Source organism: Clarias gariepinus, chromosome 1, assembly GCF_024256425.1.
Source record: "Clarias gariepinus isolate MV-2021 ecotype Netherlands chromosome 1, CGAR_prim_01v2, whole genome shotgun sequence".
Lineage (NCBI taxonomy): Eukaryota > Metazoa > Chordata > Actinopteri > Siluriformes > Clariidae > Clarias > Clarias gariepinus.
Window position 1 is genome coordinate 35,689,912 of NC_071100.1, and position 19,545 is coordinate 35,709,456.

At 38.4% G+C, this 19,545-nt stretch overlaps 1 protein-coding gene across 2 annotated transcripts in view; it reads left to right on the forward strand.

Moving 5' to 3' along the window:
- The window catches only part of eml3 (EMAP like 3), a 37,483-nt gene that overhangs the window by 12,501 nt on the left and 5,437 nt on the right, over positions 1 to 19,545 (forward strand). The window contains exons 2-18 of one of the 2 annotated variants that reach the window (XM_053503595.1): positions 1,987 to 2,163; positions 2,251 to 2,362; positions 3,062 to 3,514; positions 6,471 to 6,587; positions 8,141 to 8,169; positions 9,819 to 9,848; positions 11,275 to 11,395; positions 11,507 to 11,656; positions 12,719 to 12,788; positions 12,912 to 13,022; positions 13,127 to 13,222; positions 15,212 to 15,346; positions 16,678 to 16,816; positions 16,914 to 17,065; positions 17,175 to 17,300; positions 19,129 to 19,260; positions 19,349 to 19,416. In XM_053503595.1, coding sequence (XP_053359570.1) covers positions 1,987 to 2,163; positions 2,251 to 2,362; positions 3,062 to 3,514; positions 6,471 to 6,587; positions 8,141 to 8,169; positions 9,819 to 9,848; positions 11,275 to 11,395; positions 11,507 to 11,656; positions 12,719 to 12,788; positions 12,912 to 13,022; positions 13,127 to 13,222; positions 15,212 to 15,346; positions 16,678 to 16,816; positions 16,914 to 17,065; positions 17,175 to 17,300; positions 19,129 to 19,260; positions 19,349 to 19,416 — 2,218 coding nt within the window. The remainder of the gene's footprint in view (positions 1 to 1,986; positions 2,164 to 2,250; positions 2,363 to 3,061; positions 3,515 to 6,470; positions 6,588 to 8,140; positions 8,170 to 9,818; positions 9,849 to 11,274; positions 11,396 to 11,506; positions 11,657 to 12,718; positions 12,789 to 12,911; positions 13,023 to 13,126; positions 13,223 to 15,211; positions 15,347 to 16,677; positions 16,817 to 16,913; positions 17,066 to 17,174; positions 17,301 to 19,128; positions 19,261 to 19,348; positions 19,417 to 19,545) is intronic. The other variant, XM_053503604.1, reaches the window with a different exon arrangement.

The following is a 19,545-nucleotide window of genomic DNA, read 5'->3' on the forward strand; positions in this document are numbered from 1 at the left end:
TCATAAAAGATATTAACTTGAGCCTTAAGAGGACATCATGGTCAGTTTAACAACATACATAATTAGCATTGGCATTAGCTTTTATTAGCATTTGTTACTAGTAGTGGTCCAAGGGGATTATCTTTGAAATTAGTTTTTGCAGGGTGGGTTGTCTGCAGACCTGGCAACCCTGTTAGGTAACCAACGCTAACTAGCAAGTTCTAAGGTGCAATTTAAAAGTGCTATTTCATGCTATTCAATTATATAGGCTTTACATTCATTAATTTAATTTGTGAATAAACAAAATGGCATTTTTTTGGTAATAAGAGACACTGGAAATGTGGTTAGTGTGGAAATGTATTATTATTATTCATGTGATATATGAATTGTGAGTTTATGACAGATTTTCATACTTGGCTATAAAAAAAAACCTGTCATACAGTGATTACCACACCGAATAGTCTAATGTATTCCCATGTTAAAACATGACCTGCTGTAACAGGTCCAAGCATATCAGCTTGTTGTAACCAAACAGAAATCATGTACTTCTTGTTGAAGTGTGCTGGGTTCTTTTTGCTGTGCTTGTCATCTGTTCATTGGTTAAACCCCGAGTTCCTTTTGGTTTAAACAACTACTGGCTCAAAAAAAAAAAAAAGATAAAAAAATGAAAATAATAAAACAGCCATCCATGAACAGGAGCAATACAGAGCGAAACTGGCCACACTGGCTGTGTGAGAGGGATGACATCACTCTCTCTGCTGTCAATTACAGCCTAATATTTAATGATGCAACAGGAGTTTGGCTGGCCTCACAGTTTCTCAAAATGGTTGATAAGAATGAGTGTAAAAATTGGAGAGCTGACTAGTGTGTGGAAATTGGCAAATAACAAAATAAACAAAAACAAATAAAAAAGCAAATCAATTTTTGATAGAGAAACATCATATGTGCGTGAATGTGTACAGAAATGACAAACACATGGATAAGCCATAGTGCAAAATTTCAATGTAGGTTGAAGGTTTTCCATTCCACCCTTGCCAGTCCTTAATGGGCCTCTGTTTGTGGAGGGGCATTGTCATGTTGGACACGTTTAAACCTCATAGTAGCAGTAAAGGAAAATTGTAATGCTAATTGTAATTCATGCCTAAACTTTATAGACAACTGTGTGCTTCCAACTTCGTGGCAATACGTTGAGAAAGAACAAATTCTTTGGTGTGGTCATCGGGTGTCCATCAACATTTGGCCATATTGTGCAGTTGGTACCGACTGCTAGACAACATCCTTGGTGTGCAGCAATGAGTTTTTTTCCCCCCTGGGGTTTGTCCTCTTCTCTGGATTCATTAGCTCACACTGGATCATGCAGTCTGCAAGTTATTGGCACTGATTTTACACCAGATGCCTTTCATGCCACAACCCACCCATTTCTCCAGGACTGGGACTGGCATTTAGGATGCCCTGCATATCCTTGGTCTTTTATATGAACAAACATCAAACTAAACATAGACTTTGTGGAGTGTATAAAAATAGGATTTCTTTCTAGGATTTTTTTCTTATTATATGAATCTGTCTGGGTACTGGGTAACTGTGAATGAAAAACTGATATCCTAGACACATTATATGATTGTTTCTGGATGCATGTGTTAGTGTTTTATTGTCCCCTGAATATTTATGCAAACTTTATTGGGACATAGTTAAAAATATGCATAAACGTATATGCAAACTGTGTGATCAGCTATAACAGCGGTAACTTGTCATTTTCATTGACTGTCCTTTCCTAGAGATGGTGTGTCCTATCTACAGTATATAACATATAATGATATTAGCAGCGCTTTGTTTTGCTGTATTTTACAGGGTTTATTGTTCAGAATCTTGTGTCAAAAAAAAAAAGAAAATACATTATAGATGACTGCATTACTGTTAGTATATCACTGTGTTCTCTGAAAGCTAGATAATATTCTTTGCAGTGATTTAGGACAACCAGGTGCTGATTGTGTCTGTGAATGTGAACAGATGATGTGTCTGCTGGAAGCAGCGCAGAGTTTCCAGACAGGCTTTCGCTTATGGAAGTGCGTCTTCAGACACAGGAAGATGAGATCACATTGCTCAAGTCCTCATTGGCTGATGCATTGCGTAAGCTCCGCCTCCACGACCAACAGATCCCACTACTGAAGCAGCAGCTAATTGCCAGTAAGAGCATCTTGTTTTGCCTGAATCTCAATACTGTTTTGTGACAATTCAGGTGTTAGTAACACTTTCCTGTGTCTGTTTCCACAGTGAACCCTGGCGCAGCTCGGGTGTTGAATCAGTCTTTTGGTGTTGATGGTTTCTTCAAATCTCACAGGCACTCCACCAGTTCTCTGGATGGACTGCACAGCACATTTGACAGGTATCAGTGCAGGTGCATCTGTGCATCACCTTTTTGAACCGAATTAGAAGAAATGTCAAATGTTAAGACATATCACTATTCCTTAAAATGTGGAATAATCATTAAAGTCAACAACACTAACTTTAACTGTACATTATATCCATTACGAGAGAGACTGAATCGTTTTGCATGATTCGGGCTGAGCAAAAGACGGAATATGACAAAGCTTCTTTCTGTAATGCCTCCCTGGAGATACAAGTTCCTCAAGTTGTGAGAAATGTAGTCTTCCCACCCACACATATAGCGCAACAAAGAAAGAACACAACATTCTTTGGCACACTCAGACCTTGGGACAACTGAGCAACTTTTCTTCCTCAGAAATACTTGGTTTGTGAGAATGTTGGGTCCCGTTTTATTTGGTATAGCAATCTCTGAACAGTATTCTGTCATGCATGTTTAGTTCACATTAATGTATTATTATCTGCATTATGCTTTTCAGCAGATGGAGGTATTGGAGGTTTTATTTTCTCTAAAATATGTTAATAATAATAAACTGAGAATTATTTCAATGTTGATTTATTTTGTGTGTGTGTTTTAAAAATTGTTTCAGGTCGTAGCCAATTGCAGACTTCATGGGCTACAGCCCTTAAGAGAGATGTTTTTCAATGCCAAAGATAATGGTTTATTGCTTGTATCCCTCTTGATTGTGTGTGTCTTCAGCCATGTCTCAGCTGAAAATGGAGAGCGCAATATAGCTCACTCTATCCCCAGCCTGAAAACAGGCACTAGTGAAAAAGCCACACAAACTGAACCCTGGAACCCTGAGCCAGAGAGGACACCTTTTGCCCTCACCAGGGCCTCCAAGAGTCTTTCACTGGAGGACGCACTTCCCGAAGATGTGTCCCTCATCAACATGGCCCTGCACAAAGCTCAGCTAGAGAGTCAGCTGGAGGAAGAAGATAGTGAAGACAAAGAAAAAAGCTGGCACTCTAAAGTAGAGGAGACAATCCAGTGCACAACTATTAAAAGTCTCCAAAAACAACAAAGCAAAAGCAGTGAAGAAAGCCAAGGCTCTGCCCCTCAGACTCCCACGTCCAGTTCTCCAGCGCCGCCTAAAGAGTCTACACACAGTGGATCCCTTTCTCCCATTCTGGAGGGCGAGAAGAAACCGCTGTGCGTTGAAACACCAATCAATCCAGTCTTTTTCCATCCATGCATGAGCTTCTTGCTTTGGCTTGGTTCAAAATCTAACCCTATCACTTGCTCTACTGCTCTAATTATTAATACTTCTGAATGCCCCCTTCTTCCAAGATGCAAGTTATGTCTTTGTTAAAGAACAGACTGAATGAATGATTCTTTTGAGGGATACTTTTAGGCACAAACAGTGAACTACGAAAAAAGATTGTTGTAGACATATTTTGTACTATTTAAGTCCAGGACCAGGGACTTGGTTTCCTATAACAACATATAAGGCAGATTAAATATAGGGTATGTAGTCCATTAAAGGCCAAATCTCTCTAACTTTGTAAAAATAATCTTTTGCTAAATTGAAACCAAGAAGTTATAAGGTTCTGACTATTTTGTAATTTTAAAATCAACAAAATAAAAAAACAACTTTGTCCCAACAATGCACATGATCAAAATATAGTTACAACTACTAACTACTGTAAATTACAACCTTACGGTTGCTGCTGGGACAAATTCTATACTATTTAAAGACCTGGCTCACAGTCTGGGTTACCTCTTACAACATATAAGTAAGCTAAATATAGTGTATGTAGTCCACTGAAGGCCAAACTTGAAGTCTGTCTAACCTGGTAAAAATAAGCTTTGCCAAATTGAAACCTTAAAATTCAATTTTGTGATGCTAAGCTTAGAAATTTTTGAGCAAATTAAATTTATTTGATTATTTTATGTTCTATTTTATAGCAGTATTTTAGAGTAAACCAGTTCCAGTCAAAAGTTTGGACACACCTTCTAATTTAACATTAGGATTTTCTACATTGTAGAACAATACTGGAGATTTCAAAACTATGAAACATCACATATGGAATTATGGAATTAACGGCAGTCAGTTGCTCCTCCGATTAGTGCCGTTATGAAGTAGCAGACGCATCTCAATATCAACTGTTCAAAGGAGATTATTGCATATTTTGGATGCTTTCAGCATTGTTTTACAATGTAGAAAGAAATAAAAATCAGGAAAGACTATAAAATATGAAGATGTTTCCAAACTTTGGACTTTATGTACGTGTATACAAAATTTTGCATCACATTTGGCCATGACAATAATTAACTATACAATGAGATGGAACTCATCCTAACCACCAAAACCAACCTTGTCCGTGTGGTGGACATCATCAAACATCTTTACAGCTATAAAACAACGGTCATGAGAAAATTCTCTGTCCTGTTAGTATAGCATGCAGTTTTCAGGGTGCATAGAATCTTGATGAAATCATAAGTCATACTATTACATAATAACTCATCATATTAGCACAACCTGGCACTAAGTTTTAGCAGAGATGATGCAAAAGCTAACTGCCAGTTTAAAGCTGTTTATGATCAGCAATGCAAGATTGAATGAGATGCTTTTTGGCTTCACTCTAGTGTTGACTGATGTGTGTGAAGAATCGGGCCGAGTGGAAAATGTGACGAAGATTTGTATTGTTTACGCACGAACTCAATGATGAGTAACGCCGCAGGTTAGACCGAAAGTTTACTGCAGCATATAGAGCAAGTGAGATCATTGCACAGGTTGAAATTGGTTACAGGAAGGAAGTGATTGTTGGAGTTGGAGTGTTTACAGTGTAGCTGTTTGGCTGAATAAACACTTATCTCGTGTGTGCAAATTTGCCTAAGAGAGAATGAAGAGTTTACAGCGCATTTGCATCTTGGAATGGTTTCTGCACATACTTTTATAGAACTGAACAGCTTTGGGAAATTTTACACACTAACCCAATCAAATTAAACTCATCTAATTGTGTGTAGTTTATAAATTCTTAATTGCATTGTGTTTCCTGTCTTGTTTTTTTTTGTGCATGAAGGTTTCTGGGTGGTCTTTTTCTGTGAATGCATTTAAAAAATTTCTTCTTTTTTTTCTTTGTGTGTGTGCGTGTGTGTGTATGTGTGTGCAGGAATTTATTAAGCAGTAATACCCAGTAAGCACAAAAAAGTGTTTCACTCAAAATAATAGTTTTTGCGATGTAATTTTTTTTCCAGTTTTATCTTGGAAAATGCAAGAGAAAAAAGCACAATAAGATGAAGTTCTTATCCCCTTTATTTTTTTTTTTTTTTTCTTTATGTAAGATTTCAAGATGAACGATACAAGTTTTAGTTCAGTAACAGTGTTGAGAGATTTGCGTGTGAAGTTTTAGGCTGAGTGGAAAATGTGACCGTTTAAGATCTCAGTGGCAAGTGATGCCGCAGGGCAGATCAAGAGTTCACTACCAAATATAGAGCAGGTGAGCTCATGGCATGTCAGTACAAATGTACAATGGAAAGGAGAAATTATAAAGAGAGTTAAGACAAGGTGAAGAGGAGCAGGCAGTGTATTATGGGTGTATTGACTGATGCGCATCCCTGAAAGCATAGTAGACATCAAAGTATCGACCCAAAACAGTACATTTTAGACAGTATTTTAGAAAAATCCACAAAAAAATGATGGGCAGTAGTTGATGCTCCATCAACACAAGTTTCACTTCCTTGTTTGGCCAGGATGGCTGTTGTTTCCTGTTTCATATTTCTTAAATTGGAGAGCATATGACTCTTAGAGGAACAGGAAATGGGGTGTGTGTCAGAGGAAACAACCGTTCAATTCATGCACACCCACACACCATGCATTGAGTATGTTTGAACACACACATTTGGACAGAACAGATTTTCACTCCTCTTTTGTCATAGAGGGAGTGTTTTACGACATAAACACTCTGGTGTTTTGATTGCTGGTGTGAGTTTGTATGAGTGAGAAAGAGAGAATGTGTGTGTGTGACTTTATAATGAAACCCCCTCTCCAATCTGATTTAATTCTTTAAATCATATAACCTCTGTGAATCCAAATAAAGCTGCAACATTAACGGAAATGACTTTCCTTTAAATCAGGCCTCACATAGCCTCTTGTTGTGTCTAGGGAACGCCGGAATAGTGAGAAAGTCGGTAAGGACATACAAGATAAAACCAAACAGCGAATGCCGAAAAAAGCAGCATCATCAACCAACCTGCTGACCCGATCTCCGAGTCTAGAGGGGTGAGTGGGTTTACTTTCGTCCTTCATCATGGGCTGTTTCTATTACAAACATGGACCGCTTCCAGACACTGTAGTTAGCCTTGGGCTGTTAGTAGGTCTTTTCTCTCGCCAGGGCTTAGAAAAACTCACCAGAGCTTCAAGTTGCACTGAAAAGAAATAGCCGTGGATTATACCAATCCGGCTATTTTTAGATTGTCAGCAAACTCTTTGCTCTTTAGAACAGTTGATGGATGTTGTGGTGGAGCTATTTAATAAACTATGAGAAGAATTCTCATAATGTGCACTCTGGGGGAACAAAATCATTTCATGAACTCTCACTTGGTATGTCAGGTTTTAATAATGGCTGTTATAAAAAAACAATTCAGTTTCCTTATTTTTCATGAATGAATTCATCGATCTATTAGAGCAATTACATGCTACATTTCATTAGATTTATTACATAATGACAAAAAACAACAGATTAAAGGAAATCTAAATAAAACACTGTTATTCGTGGATCAAAAATACATGAGAGCGAAAGGAACATGCTGAGTGAAGAACATTATAATGACCTCGCGTGTGATATTGCTGAATTAACTATGACATCTGGAGTAAACCAAATAGCATTAAATGGAAAGCTAGTGCACTCTGTATGACAAAACAAGTAATGCCCTAGATCAGAGTTTGGGATTTGGGATCCAGCCTTGTGTTAGCTAAATCACACTCGAGGTCATGCTGTTGTACTGAATATCAGCATGGCTGAGATCAAGGATGCAGTCAGAGTACTGAAGATATCACAGCCGTGCTGATATTTAGATGACATCTGCAGTAAGCACCATACCAAATAGCATTAAAGGGAAAGCTAGTGCACTATGTAGGGTTTACATTCCTTGTTCCACACACCAAGTAATGCCTTTCAAATCCATGAGTACTTTGCTAGGTTGGCACGGTGGTTTAGGGATTAGCACTGTTGCTTTGCACCAACAGGATCCAGGTTCGATTCCCAGCCAGGCTCGATTCCCATCTCTGTGTGCATGGAGTTTGCATGTTCTCTCCGTGCTTGGTGGGTTTCCTCTGGGTACACTGGTTTCCTCCCACAGTTCAAAAACATGTAAATTAGACTAATTGGCATTCCCAAATTGCCTGTAGTGTGTGAGTGAATGTGTGTGCCCTGCGATGGAGGGGCACCTTGTCCAGGGTGTACCCCGCCTTGTTCCCCAAGCCTCCTGGGATAGGCTTCAGGCCCCCCGCAACCCTGAATACAGTATAAAGGACTATAGACGATGAGTGAGTGAGTGACTACTTTGCTCATGGATTTGAAAATAAAAAGACAAAATAAAAACATAGTGCTTAGTAATTTTTTCCTTTTTTTTTTTTTTTTTTAAATCTCAGCACAAACACTAGTGCTGTGAATATTTATAAATGTTAATATAACTTTTTGTCCCTAGCTTTTAAACCTTTTGGTGACATGAAAGCAGAGATTCTAACCAACTTTCAAAATGATGCACACTTGTGCAACTTAATGTATCCATGGATGTCTGAGAGTATTTCTTTTTTTTCCTTTGTTTTTATAGCCGAGCGAAAGACCTCCTCTCCAGCACAGGTAATAAAACATCTCTCTCTCCCCTCACATTCTCCCAAACACTGTACTTAATCCTTGACACACTGTTTGCCTATTTGGGTCCTCATCCAATCCTGCACATCTGCAACCGAATCCACTTCCAAACACGCATATATATACACACACACACACACACACACACACATAAGTAAATAGGGTAAAAAAAAAAAAGATTTTTTGTGTAGGTATTATTTGAAAAGGCTAGGTGAAAAATTTCAGCTTATAAAGAAAAAATAGTTTATTGTTCATGCAACAGTCGTACATATTTCTCTGACTGATATATCAGCCCCGACTGAATTTTTTCACCGCAGTATTCCTTGGCAAATCAAACAAAGGAAACGCTTTATGGTTTTAAAATACTGAACAGACGCAGTCCTTCACAAGCATTTAAAAATCTTATTGCTGCACTACAGTAAAAAAAACAATGAAAGGAAAACATTTTACATTTTACTAAATTCTTGAACTCACACAAATTCCTTATATCTCATCTTCAGGCATAAAAAAAAACTCTTTGTCTTGGCAGTGCTTTAAAAAATACAAACGCTGGACAGTTTCATCCTGCTTTCGAAGGAACTCTAGATAATAATACAGCACTTGTGAAATATCAGAATGTTTTTCCATTATAAAATAATAACAATTTTTTAAAAAACCCTGGAGGTCTTGTTCTTTTAGCTTCTTGGAAAAGGATCTGTAGACGTATGCACGAGATCATATACAGTCCACACGTACATACAAACACGTGCTGCAGCATTTAGACACAGGAGAGCTTGTTAATGTTGTGTGCTCCGGCTGGAAGTTCACTCAGCGTGGTTAGTTGCATTACCACACGACTCTAAATTCTCTGACAGGGGTGATGAATGTCTTCTTTCCTCTGCCACAAGAACTAGAAACTCATGGGAAAGGTTTTTTTTTTCTTCGCTGTTTTTGAATGCATCAGGTCGTCTCAGTATGTCTGTTGCTCGAATCTTACTCGAAATGCGAGTAGAATAAATAAAGAGCCAGGAAACCAGGAACCGTTTTTTTTTTATTTATTTTTTTTCAGACTAAAACCGGTGTTTTTATTGGATTACTTATCAAATGCCTGTGACAACACTAACACTGAACTGGTTTTTCCAGGTACACTGAGCACTGTTTAGGATTACGACGCACTCTTTATATGGATTCTCTCCTGTTTACTGAAAATCCTTTGCAGGCTTAGATTGAGAGATACTAACTAACAGACGCGTCTCTTTAGATTATTTATGAAATCTCTTTCCTATACTTCACTTCCTTTATACTGTAAAATTCTGCGATACATCCAAACAGGTTAGCGTGATCAGTATGACTCAAAGCGAGCCGATTCATTAAGAGCCAGAGGGTTTTTTTGGGGGCTTTTCAGTTTTGATTGTCAAAACATAGAACTGGACAAAGTGAGGCCTTCGTGGCCTGAATTCTAAAACAGACCAATAAAGATTGCAGTTGGAACCAAATTCTTCGTTTTGTGGCTGAATTGAGCTAGACAGTTTCATGGAGAAATTGCTGAAGGAAAGTCTGGGCCTTTGTGTTGGTGCATGGCTGAGATCAGGTGGCTGACACGTTGTGATCAACAAACTTAGTCATTTTAATTTATGTGTTTTTGTCTTTTTTTTCAGTATCCCAGGGTTCGAGGAGAGGAACACAGGGTAGGTGTTTCCAATCTGCAGTTCAGAATAATACACAGACTTAGAACCAGGTTAACTGTAAGCACCAGAGTAACAGTGTAACTGAAAGGTTGCTGAAGATTTCTGTAAATGTCACATTGCTATTATTAAGTGTTGACAAAGGAAGTGCGTGCATCTGTATCAGATGAATGTGCTTCTGAAACAAAACTAGATGACAATCAACCACAATACACCAGTGGACACAAAGAAACTCTTTAGATATGAGTTTGTGATAACATGGTGCACACAAGGAAGTATTCCAAAAAAACTAACAATAATATTGAGTTAAACAAAGAACAGCCGTAAGTACTCTATTAATAGTGTTAATAATCTGCCATCTGGAAAAGCTGGCAAAGAAGGTTGCCAGTATTCCCAGTTCAAAGTGTGTTTTGGCACATGCTAGCTGATTAGACCAAGATGAAATTTTAAGCAGATTCATGTTACAAAAAAGCTGTTCAATCTTAATCTTAAAGCATTCTTAAAAACGCTCGTCCAATCAATTTAGTGGACTGTCGTATAGATATAACGGATAGCTTTCACGTAAGACATTGCAACATACAGAGTATTTTATTATGAGGTGACTCATAAGGACAAGCATATTTCGAGAAAATGATTTGTAAAAATGTAAAAATATACATAATCGTATAATACTGAAACGATGGGATACCTTGTTTTATATCTGTATTTGGGCCCAACATATGATGATTATAATCATCATAAATTATGTTACAATGCACTTTACTGACTTATTACCGGGGTGTTCAAGTTAAACCAGGACTTTTGATTCTGCAGAACAGCAGGATGCAGTTATGAGATTAAAAGCTACCTTTATTTCTCCAAACTATCCTCTGCTACACTAATGCACTTATTCCAGCGTTTCACTAGCGTCAAAGTAGAATGTTAACTCAGTAGACCATAGCCATGATCGGACTGCCTGCTCTACATCTGGAACTCTGGCCTCCCAGGAACTCCTTTAATGACCCAAACATGTGGAAATGGCTGGGAGCGAAGTAAGAACTGTACGGGGAAAAGTTATAAATTAGACATTCCACTTGTTGATTGTTCATGGAAATGACTGCAACGGCTCCTAGCCACCTTGGCCAGAATCATCATTCACGGACATACGGCCTTCTTTCAAACATTTGCATCATGCAAGAAACCTTTTTTTTCCATTTGCATCATGCAAATGTTTTACTGCGGCTAAGAGTCTCATCACAGAGCTGTGCTTAAAGTCTTTTGTAAATCTCCGTTTTACAACCTTCATTCACTAGAAATGTCATCACAATAGATAAAATAAATAATAAATAAAAACCTAATTGAAAACATTAATATTAAAATATATGTTATATTTTCTTTATTTTATTATGCCAGTGTAAGTTTTATCTGACTGTTGGTTATTGGGTTCTAGGCCAGTCTATCAAGATGTTCATCCGTGGGCGGCCAATCACTATGTACATTCCTTCAAACATCCAGAACTATGAAGAACTTAAGATGGACCTTCCTTCTGAAAAGCTGGAACTGGATTGGGTGTATCCACTTTCACTTATAGTCCGGGCCTGTTTTTAGAATTTGCATGTTTATAAGGAATATCTATTACACTACATACTGTATCCACATGAACTTCCTTGACCTGCTTCTAGCTATGGATATCGAGGACGTGACTGTAGAGGGAACTTGTACATGCTTCCATCAGGGGAGGCTGTGTATTTTATAGCCTGTGTGGTAGTTCTTTACCACGTCAATAGACGAACACAGCGCTATTACCGTAAACACACAGACTGCGTGCGATGGTAAGTACATAACATCATCAACCTTGCACATACAAGTATACAAAAGATTACACGTCTTGTTTAATAGGTTCGATTTTTCCTGTGTAACAGTTATGTGGGAGTTGTTTCTGACATCTCAGGGAGACAAAGCTAGTCCAACTACTGTGATGTTGAATAAGCAAATTCGCAGCCATCAAAAATATAAGTTAGTTTTTTTAATAAAAAGCACAAGAGCTTTTTTCCTCCCCATTTTTCAGCAAGGTTTTTCAATTCCATGTTAATGTAAAATCCATCATTTAAGTGGTGGAGACAACGAACAGTAAATTAATACTTCCAGAATGCAATGTGTCACTTCTTGTCTCCTTCAAATGTCATTGCTGTTTTGATTTCATGGCCAATGTTTTCCCACCTCAATTTTCTGCTAAATTTATTAGTAGCCAATTCCTCCCATCAGGGCAACAACAACCAACCACGAAGGGTATCGTGCGCTTCCTCTGAGATACTTGACCCCAGCCAGACACGTCTTTCCGAATTAATGTTAGTAAGCTGTATAACTCGCTCTGAGTAAAGTGCTTGTGTGAGCTCACAGATGCCCATGATTGGCTAGTGTTGCCGTGATTGAAGTAAGCGTGCAGGTTTTTCCCGTCCCACACACGCCAAACTGGATGATGGGGTGAATGCTCTTCCGTTATGCTGCTCGGAAGCCCCATAAAATCTTTGTTGGTCCTCTTGCTCCCGATTATCCTGTCTCCAGTCCCTGACATCTGTAGTTCTTGATTCTAGACCAGCAAAGATTTGGAGCAACTAGTTTTCCTGCCTGAGAGCCGGTTCTTTGACTTGGCTAGTTAGCAATTAATGAGATGACAAATATGATGCAGTTGGCAGAAATCCTGGCATGTAAGCCGATAACCTACTGTACCAGAAGCCGATCCTGAAATAAATATGTTTGCCTTGCACAATTCAATATCACAAATTAGATTATAAATATTAATATGTGTGTCATTTGTATTAAAGGTCTATTAAGCATCTGTCTTTTTTTTCTTTTAACCTTTTGCCATCTCTGTAATCTCTCTTGCACTGTAGTCTAGCAGTCCATCCAAACAAAGTGCTCATAGCATCCGGACAGACTGCAGGTGTAGATAAAGATGGCAAGGTAAGGTCAGAGTGATCCAACTGACGCAACTGTTTATACAATGTCCTGGTGATTAATTTTACTACACTGATTTCCTCCAGTCTCAACTCCATCTGTATTCATCCGTTTTCTTTACCTCACCAGCCTTTACAGCCGTTTGTACACATCTGGGACTCCACTACACTGACGACGCTGCAGCAGATTGGTCTGGGCACGTTTGAGCGAGGTGTCGGATCTGTGGCCTTTTCAAGTGCAGTACGTATTGTGTACCATTCATACTATTTAGCACTTTAAGATGATTGAAGTAAACATCTTCATAACTTGTCAGAACATAATCATTGTCTAACGTTTTGGCACAGGATGCCGGGACATTTCTGTGTGTGATTGATGATTCCAATGAGCACATGCTGTCTGTCTGGGACTGGAGTAAGAACACAAAAACGGTTGAAGTTAAGGTATGTACAGTGACCCAACACACCCAATTCCTTTATTGTATATACTGTTTACATTATACCTTAGCTAATTTCAGCGAACGTGCCAGGAAAAAGGACAGCACCATGCTAAAAAGTTATTAATGCTAAAGAAAAAAGTCATAAGTATAAAGTGAAGAGTATTATTTTTGTAATATCATGGTATCATTTCAATGAGAGTGTCTTTTTTTTTTTTCCTTTTCCTCTAATAGTAAATGAGTTAAATATACAGATAGCAGCTTTCAGCTTCTTGGTTTCATTCCTTTTCCTATCTTATCTCTGGGATTTTGACTTCCTCAAGAAGTAGTCTATTGCAGGTACCATGGCAACGGTGTAAATATTTACGGGGTGGAATTAAGTGAACAGCAATAGGAGTAGAAAGGAGTGGGCGTTCATTGGGCTAATTTTTCTTTATAGGTTTCATTTTAGTAGTTCCTGTCAGGGGTAGTGGGAGTGTGGTCATCAGAGTCCAAGCATTTGTCTTGATTTTCCTATTCAGTGAGTGAATTTACAAGCAAGAAGACATAATTTACTATCTCACTGGAACCAATGTGTGTACACATATCTGTTAGCTTGTCCAACTCCTGGGTTTCTGAAGTATGGTTTTAATTATGCAGCTATTCTGCTATGTGCTCCGGAGAGCTTGTTATTGGAGACTTGGACAGTTTAATTAGGCCTCTCTCCTGGATGCGCAAGAAATCTACAGCAAGAATAAAATGGATTCTCAGGGAAAGACTACATCTGTGATTTCCCCAAGTGTATATTTCATGCATGGGAGGGCGAGCGCCCTCACGAGATAACTATAAAAGATAATTGTACATAGTGAGCACATTGCGAGGTCATATGAGGGCCGCACAAAAGGTCGCGCTATAAAATTTGGCCGAAAAGCTGTTTTTACGTTGTCTCTAAGCAACAACGGATATGCAGAAATGTGATGTGTATTGCCGGTCATACAAAATGTCAACCATCTTAAGGAACAGTTGTTTAAGAAGTGTATAATTTCATTGTTTCAAACCACACCAGAGTTGTAAGAGATAAGACTACCACCTAAAAAGCCCCTGTGATTTATGTTCATTTGGGAACTTAAGTGAAGCTCTGTATAAAATAGCACTTGTCAATGAAATTATATCTTTTATTCATTTATTTATTTTAAGTCATCTTTTAGGGAGATCACAAAAACCCAAAAGTCTAGAACACAGAACAGGTGAACACAACCAAGTAATAGAGCAGTGAAGGGGCAGGGGCGGAGACTGGGCTAGAACACATGTAAATACAGTACAGTCAATAGAGAGCTCAAAACAATGCACATGACATAAAAGCCGTGTTTGCCATGCTGGGAATACACAAAGCACAAAGACAGAGCAAATACATAACAATGGGGACTACTTCAAAAAATCTGGGCATCATGTACAGTCCAAAGATAGGCTAAGCTGCATAATTGGCATTTCTAAATTCATCATAGTGACACACACACACAGATGCATACACACACACTTACACACTATGGGGATTTTAGAGCTTTTGGAGATAATATTGATATTATGTATTTTTTTGTTGGGGGGGATTTTACCCAATTCTCTCTCTAATTTAAGGGTGCAAGTGTGTGTGTGTGTGTGTGTGTGTGTGTGTGGTTGTTTTACCTGCGATAAATTTGCACCCTGTCCAAGGTGTACCCCTGAGTCCCCTGGAAGAGTCTCCTGGGCTCCATTGGATGAGCAGTATAGAGAATAAACGAGGGAGAATATATGAATCATTTTTGAGTATATAATAAACACAAGCTTCACTTCTTTTTTTTTTCTTTTATGATGCTCTGTTTCATGTCACGTTTTTATTTTAAAATTATACATATGCTCTGTTTTCAGGAAAAGAAAATGTGTTTAACTTTTTTTTCCGTTTAAAAAAAATAATAATAATCTGGAACATTTTAAAATAAAAGCATCGTCCATGACACCAGTCCATGCCTTTGATTTCCAGAGCACTAATGAGGCAGTGTTTGCGGTGGAGTTCAATCTTGCAGACACCAGTAACATCATCACTTGCGGGAAGTCTCATGTTTACTTCTGGACCCTGAATGCTGGCACTCTGACGAAGAAGCAGGGCATCTTTGGAGTGAGTGCTGTCGCATGTTATTAATTCCAGCTCAGGTGAAGTGATAAAGTGATTTCAATGCAGCGTGACACGAGCGATTGACTGCAGCAATGCTTTTTTTTTTCAATAACAGCATGTGTTGCAATGGTTTTGCCCCACAATTTCCCAACTCGAACAATTTTTGCGGGTTATTGAAGAAAGAAATGCTATTCAGCTACGCTAACTGATGTGGAACATCTGCGAAACGAGTTAGATCCTGTTCTAACTTATGCTATAATGCCTAGAAACACTTAATCACTTACCGGCCCCCCTTTTTTTTTTTTCTCTTTCTTTAATGTGACACAAAAATGCAGTTTGCCATGTTACTGAGAAACCACAATGCTTTCAGTCATAAAGACTTTCCCACAAAATAACAGCTTGTACCTCTGACAAGTTTTAAACATTGACTCTAGAGACCTACAAATATGTTAAATAAACATCTTTTACCAAAAAAAATTATATAAACAGTATTAATGCGCCATAGTTGTCACTGTAGAAACAATAACAGTTCTGAATGTCCGCATTGATATAAACCTGTGGTCCAACCCCGGCTGGTTTCAAAATGTATATGCTTGCATCTGTTTGGGTGGAAGATGTGTGTCAGTTTTGTATTACGGCACAGGAAGTTCGGTCTGTTACACAAACGATATGTCTACGGTATGCACTGTAGTCTGACGTTATTATCAGACTTAATCATATCTAATCTAAGTCTAATCATTTATAAATGAGTCAGTGTTTTTTTCTGTTAGGAAACATTTGGTTCACCTTTACACAAGACATTTGGGGTTATAAGCAGTCTCAAGCTTTGTATTACGCTTTTCTTGGTAAAATGACAGGCTTTGTTTTGTGTGCGGGTATGAGAGAGAGATAGAGAGAGAAAGATCAAGCAAGCGAGTAAGAGAAAGAGAGAGAAGGCAGCTGATGAAGGAACAACTATAACATAAGCAAGAACAGGAATTTGTCTCTTTCGTAGTATGTTCCACTACAGTACATTCAATCATAAACTGCTGAAATGTTTGACGTGTCATATATTAATGGGGTGAATATTGGCAAATCGTTGTGGTTTAAGCAAAATTCCGTGCTGTTATATGAAAATAATGTGTCGTCATAACCCCTGGGTTGCATCACTTGTGCCAAACAGTACAACCTGTTATTCCTAACTTAATCAACACCTTCTGAGCAACAATAATCGAGCAATTCATCAATGCTGAAGTATCAGGAAACATTCATCTTAATATACTGGATTCTGAGATGATGATTTACGCCGTTTGATTATAGCTTGACTGTTTTTGTGTTTTCTTTTTTGCCTGCAGAAATATAAGAAGCCCAAGTTCATCATGTGTTTTGTGTTCAGTTTGACGGGGGATGTATTAACAGGTGATTCTGAAGGAAATATCCTCACCTGGGGCAAATCAGCAGCTGACATCAAGACTTTGGGCAAAGGAGCGAAAGGTATAAGTCTGTGTCATTTAGCGTTTTTAACGTAACTGCGATATTTTTGGAATGAGTAGTGCATTATGTCTCATAAGTCGCTATCTCTTCGCCTCAGAGACGTTCCAGATCATGAAGCAGACACGAGCGCATGAGGGCAGCGTCTTTACCCTGTGTGTCCTGCAGGGTGGCGCTTTGCTCAGCGGTGGTGGGAAAGACCGCAGGATCGTTCGCTGGAGTGCTGACCTAGCACCTGAAAGGGAGTGTGAGGTAAACTGTGTGTGGTTGTGTTTGTGTCTTTGGCATGAGGAGTAATAAGAGAGAAAGAGAGAGAGAGACCTTGACACTGACACTAATATTTACCCCACGATCTGTCCAGATTCCAGAGAAGTTTGGAGCAGTTCGCACAATCGCAGATGTGGACGGAGAGGAGCTGCTTGTTGGAACAACTCGGAACGCGATCCTCAGGGGCACGTTTTCAGACGGGTTTATGGCCATAGTGCAGGTGAGATGTTTTTTATCAATTCATTTTGGTCAAATAACAGCTTTTGGAAATTTTATTTATTGTTTTTCTAAGGAAGCCATGTTGAGAAAGTGTGTAATACATTTTACCTACTGGCACAGTGCCCACCTGTTCTTGGGAATAAGCAAAAGTACATCTTCCCGTCAGTCTGTCCAGACTTTCAACATTTTACACATGTATGCTGTTAGGGCTAACCACTACACTATTCTCAACAACATTGAGAACTTAATTTTGGGTGTGTGTTTATGTCAGCATGAATTCAGGGCAATTTAAGCCTTATGACTGAGACATTTGAACTCGTTGGTTTTCTTGGCTCAAACTGTTGGACAGTTTGGATGTCTGGTCATGTGATTTCTTGGTAGTGAACACACTGTATTTTTTCCTGTATTGTAAAAGACTTTTTTTTATGACTGTTAGTCCTGCTGAGAAGCACTGCTGTAAATGATTGCACATGACTAATTAATGTATTCACTTTAGTTCATGTTTTTACTTTTTCACGTTTAATAAAATCACAAGTCAGTTCGTTTGTAGCTCCCTTCCCAACTCCGTGTCTTTGATCTTTCCATTTCAGTGCATTACATCATTCACACATTTGTTTATCTCCTATAAGCATTTTATCCTGGTCAGCCTCCTATTGTCTCCAAAGCAAATATCATGACACACTGGATACACAGGGCGAGCGTTCAACCTCGGTTAATAGTATTCACATACTGATTTTTACCTGGGGCAGTTACCCATAAACAATAGGATAGAAAAATATCAGAACTCAATATATAGCAATAGAAAAACATTATAATAAGTATTGCTTGATTGTTTGTTTTTTTTAATAAAGAGAATAGAGCTTAAGTCTTAATGAACTAAAACATCACATTTTGTGGAAATATGGCTTATACTGTATGTGCTGACATATGGCTTATATATGCTGTGATATTTATATTGTGACTCATTCTTCAGTAAAAAAAAAAAAAAAAAACGTTTTCGTGTAGAACTGCCCAAACTGCATTTCACCCACTCAAACTCTCTCCGTCTCTGTCTAGTGTCTGTGTGCTCTCTGAACATAACAGCACTGTGCTTGTTTTGATTGGCAGAGCGTGACATACATGACACAAAGCCAGCCAATCAGAGACTGAAGGAAGTTCATCCTAATTAGCTGTTTCAGACAATACGTCGTGCAGCTGCATGTACGCGCAAGGAACTCTATGCTGCGTTTAGGCGACATTTCCTTAGTTATTCAGTCCAGGTAAAAAAAAAAATCACAACTGGGACTGGGACGTTTATATTGGGTAGAGAAGAACACAGGTTTCAAAAGCACATTTAAATGTACAGAGATACACCGATCAGGCATAATATTAAAACCGAGTAAAAATGTATGTAAATAATTATGTATACAATGTAAAATATATGTAGTAATGCATATATGGCTGTTTGCATATTTAGTCAAACCAGGAGGAAAAAAGATAAATAAAGTTTAGAAACTACCTCGCATATAATGTTTATGCTTTATAAAAACAGGAACTGTGTGCTTGACTTATCTTATTACTTGACCCCACATGAGGACCTGCTTTGTGGTTGATAAAAAGCCAGATATTTGTTGCTATCTCAAAGATGCTTTAGGTGGTTTTCTCAGTAAACCCTCTAAACCCTGTTCTAGAGACTGACGTGTCAGTGTTTTAGATCTGTTTACACTTTATATGTTCATGGGTACAATTCTATTCTGCCTACTTTAAGTGTGATCTAATTGGCTGTTTAAATTCATTTTATTTTCCGCAGTAGTGTTACATTTGCAATAAATTGCTCTTCTGTTTCTCAGGGTCACGTCGATGAGATGTGGGGTCTGGCTACACACCCATCACAAAACATCTTTCTCACTTGTGGTAACGACAAACAAGTGTGTGTGTGGAACGCTGAAGAACACAGCCTGGGCTGGTGCACCACTTTGGAGGTAAGATAGGTCAAGAGCTTACTGAAATCTAAACACAGAAGTCTGTTATTTGGACGTTTCATCGACTTTCCGCTCTGTTGTCTTGTAGGAGTCAGGTCTGTGTGCTGATTTCTGTCCCAATGGATCAGTTGTTTCTGTTGGACTGAGCACCGGGCGGTAAACTAAACTTTTTTTCTGAGCCTCTGTTCTATAAGGGAGTAGAAATAAAAAAAAAAGGACTAGGATTTCTTAGACCAATAAAGTAACAAATAGATACATTAGCTTTTTCTTCACTGTTTTTTTTTA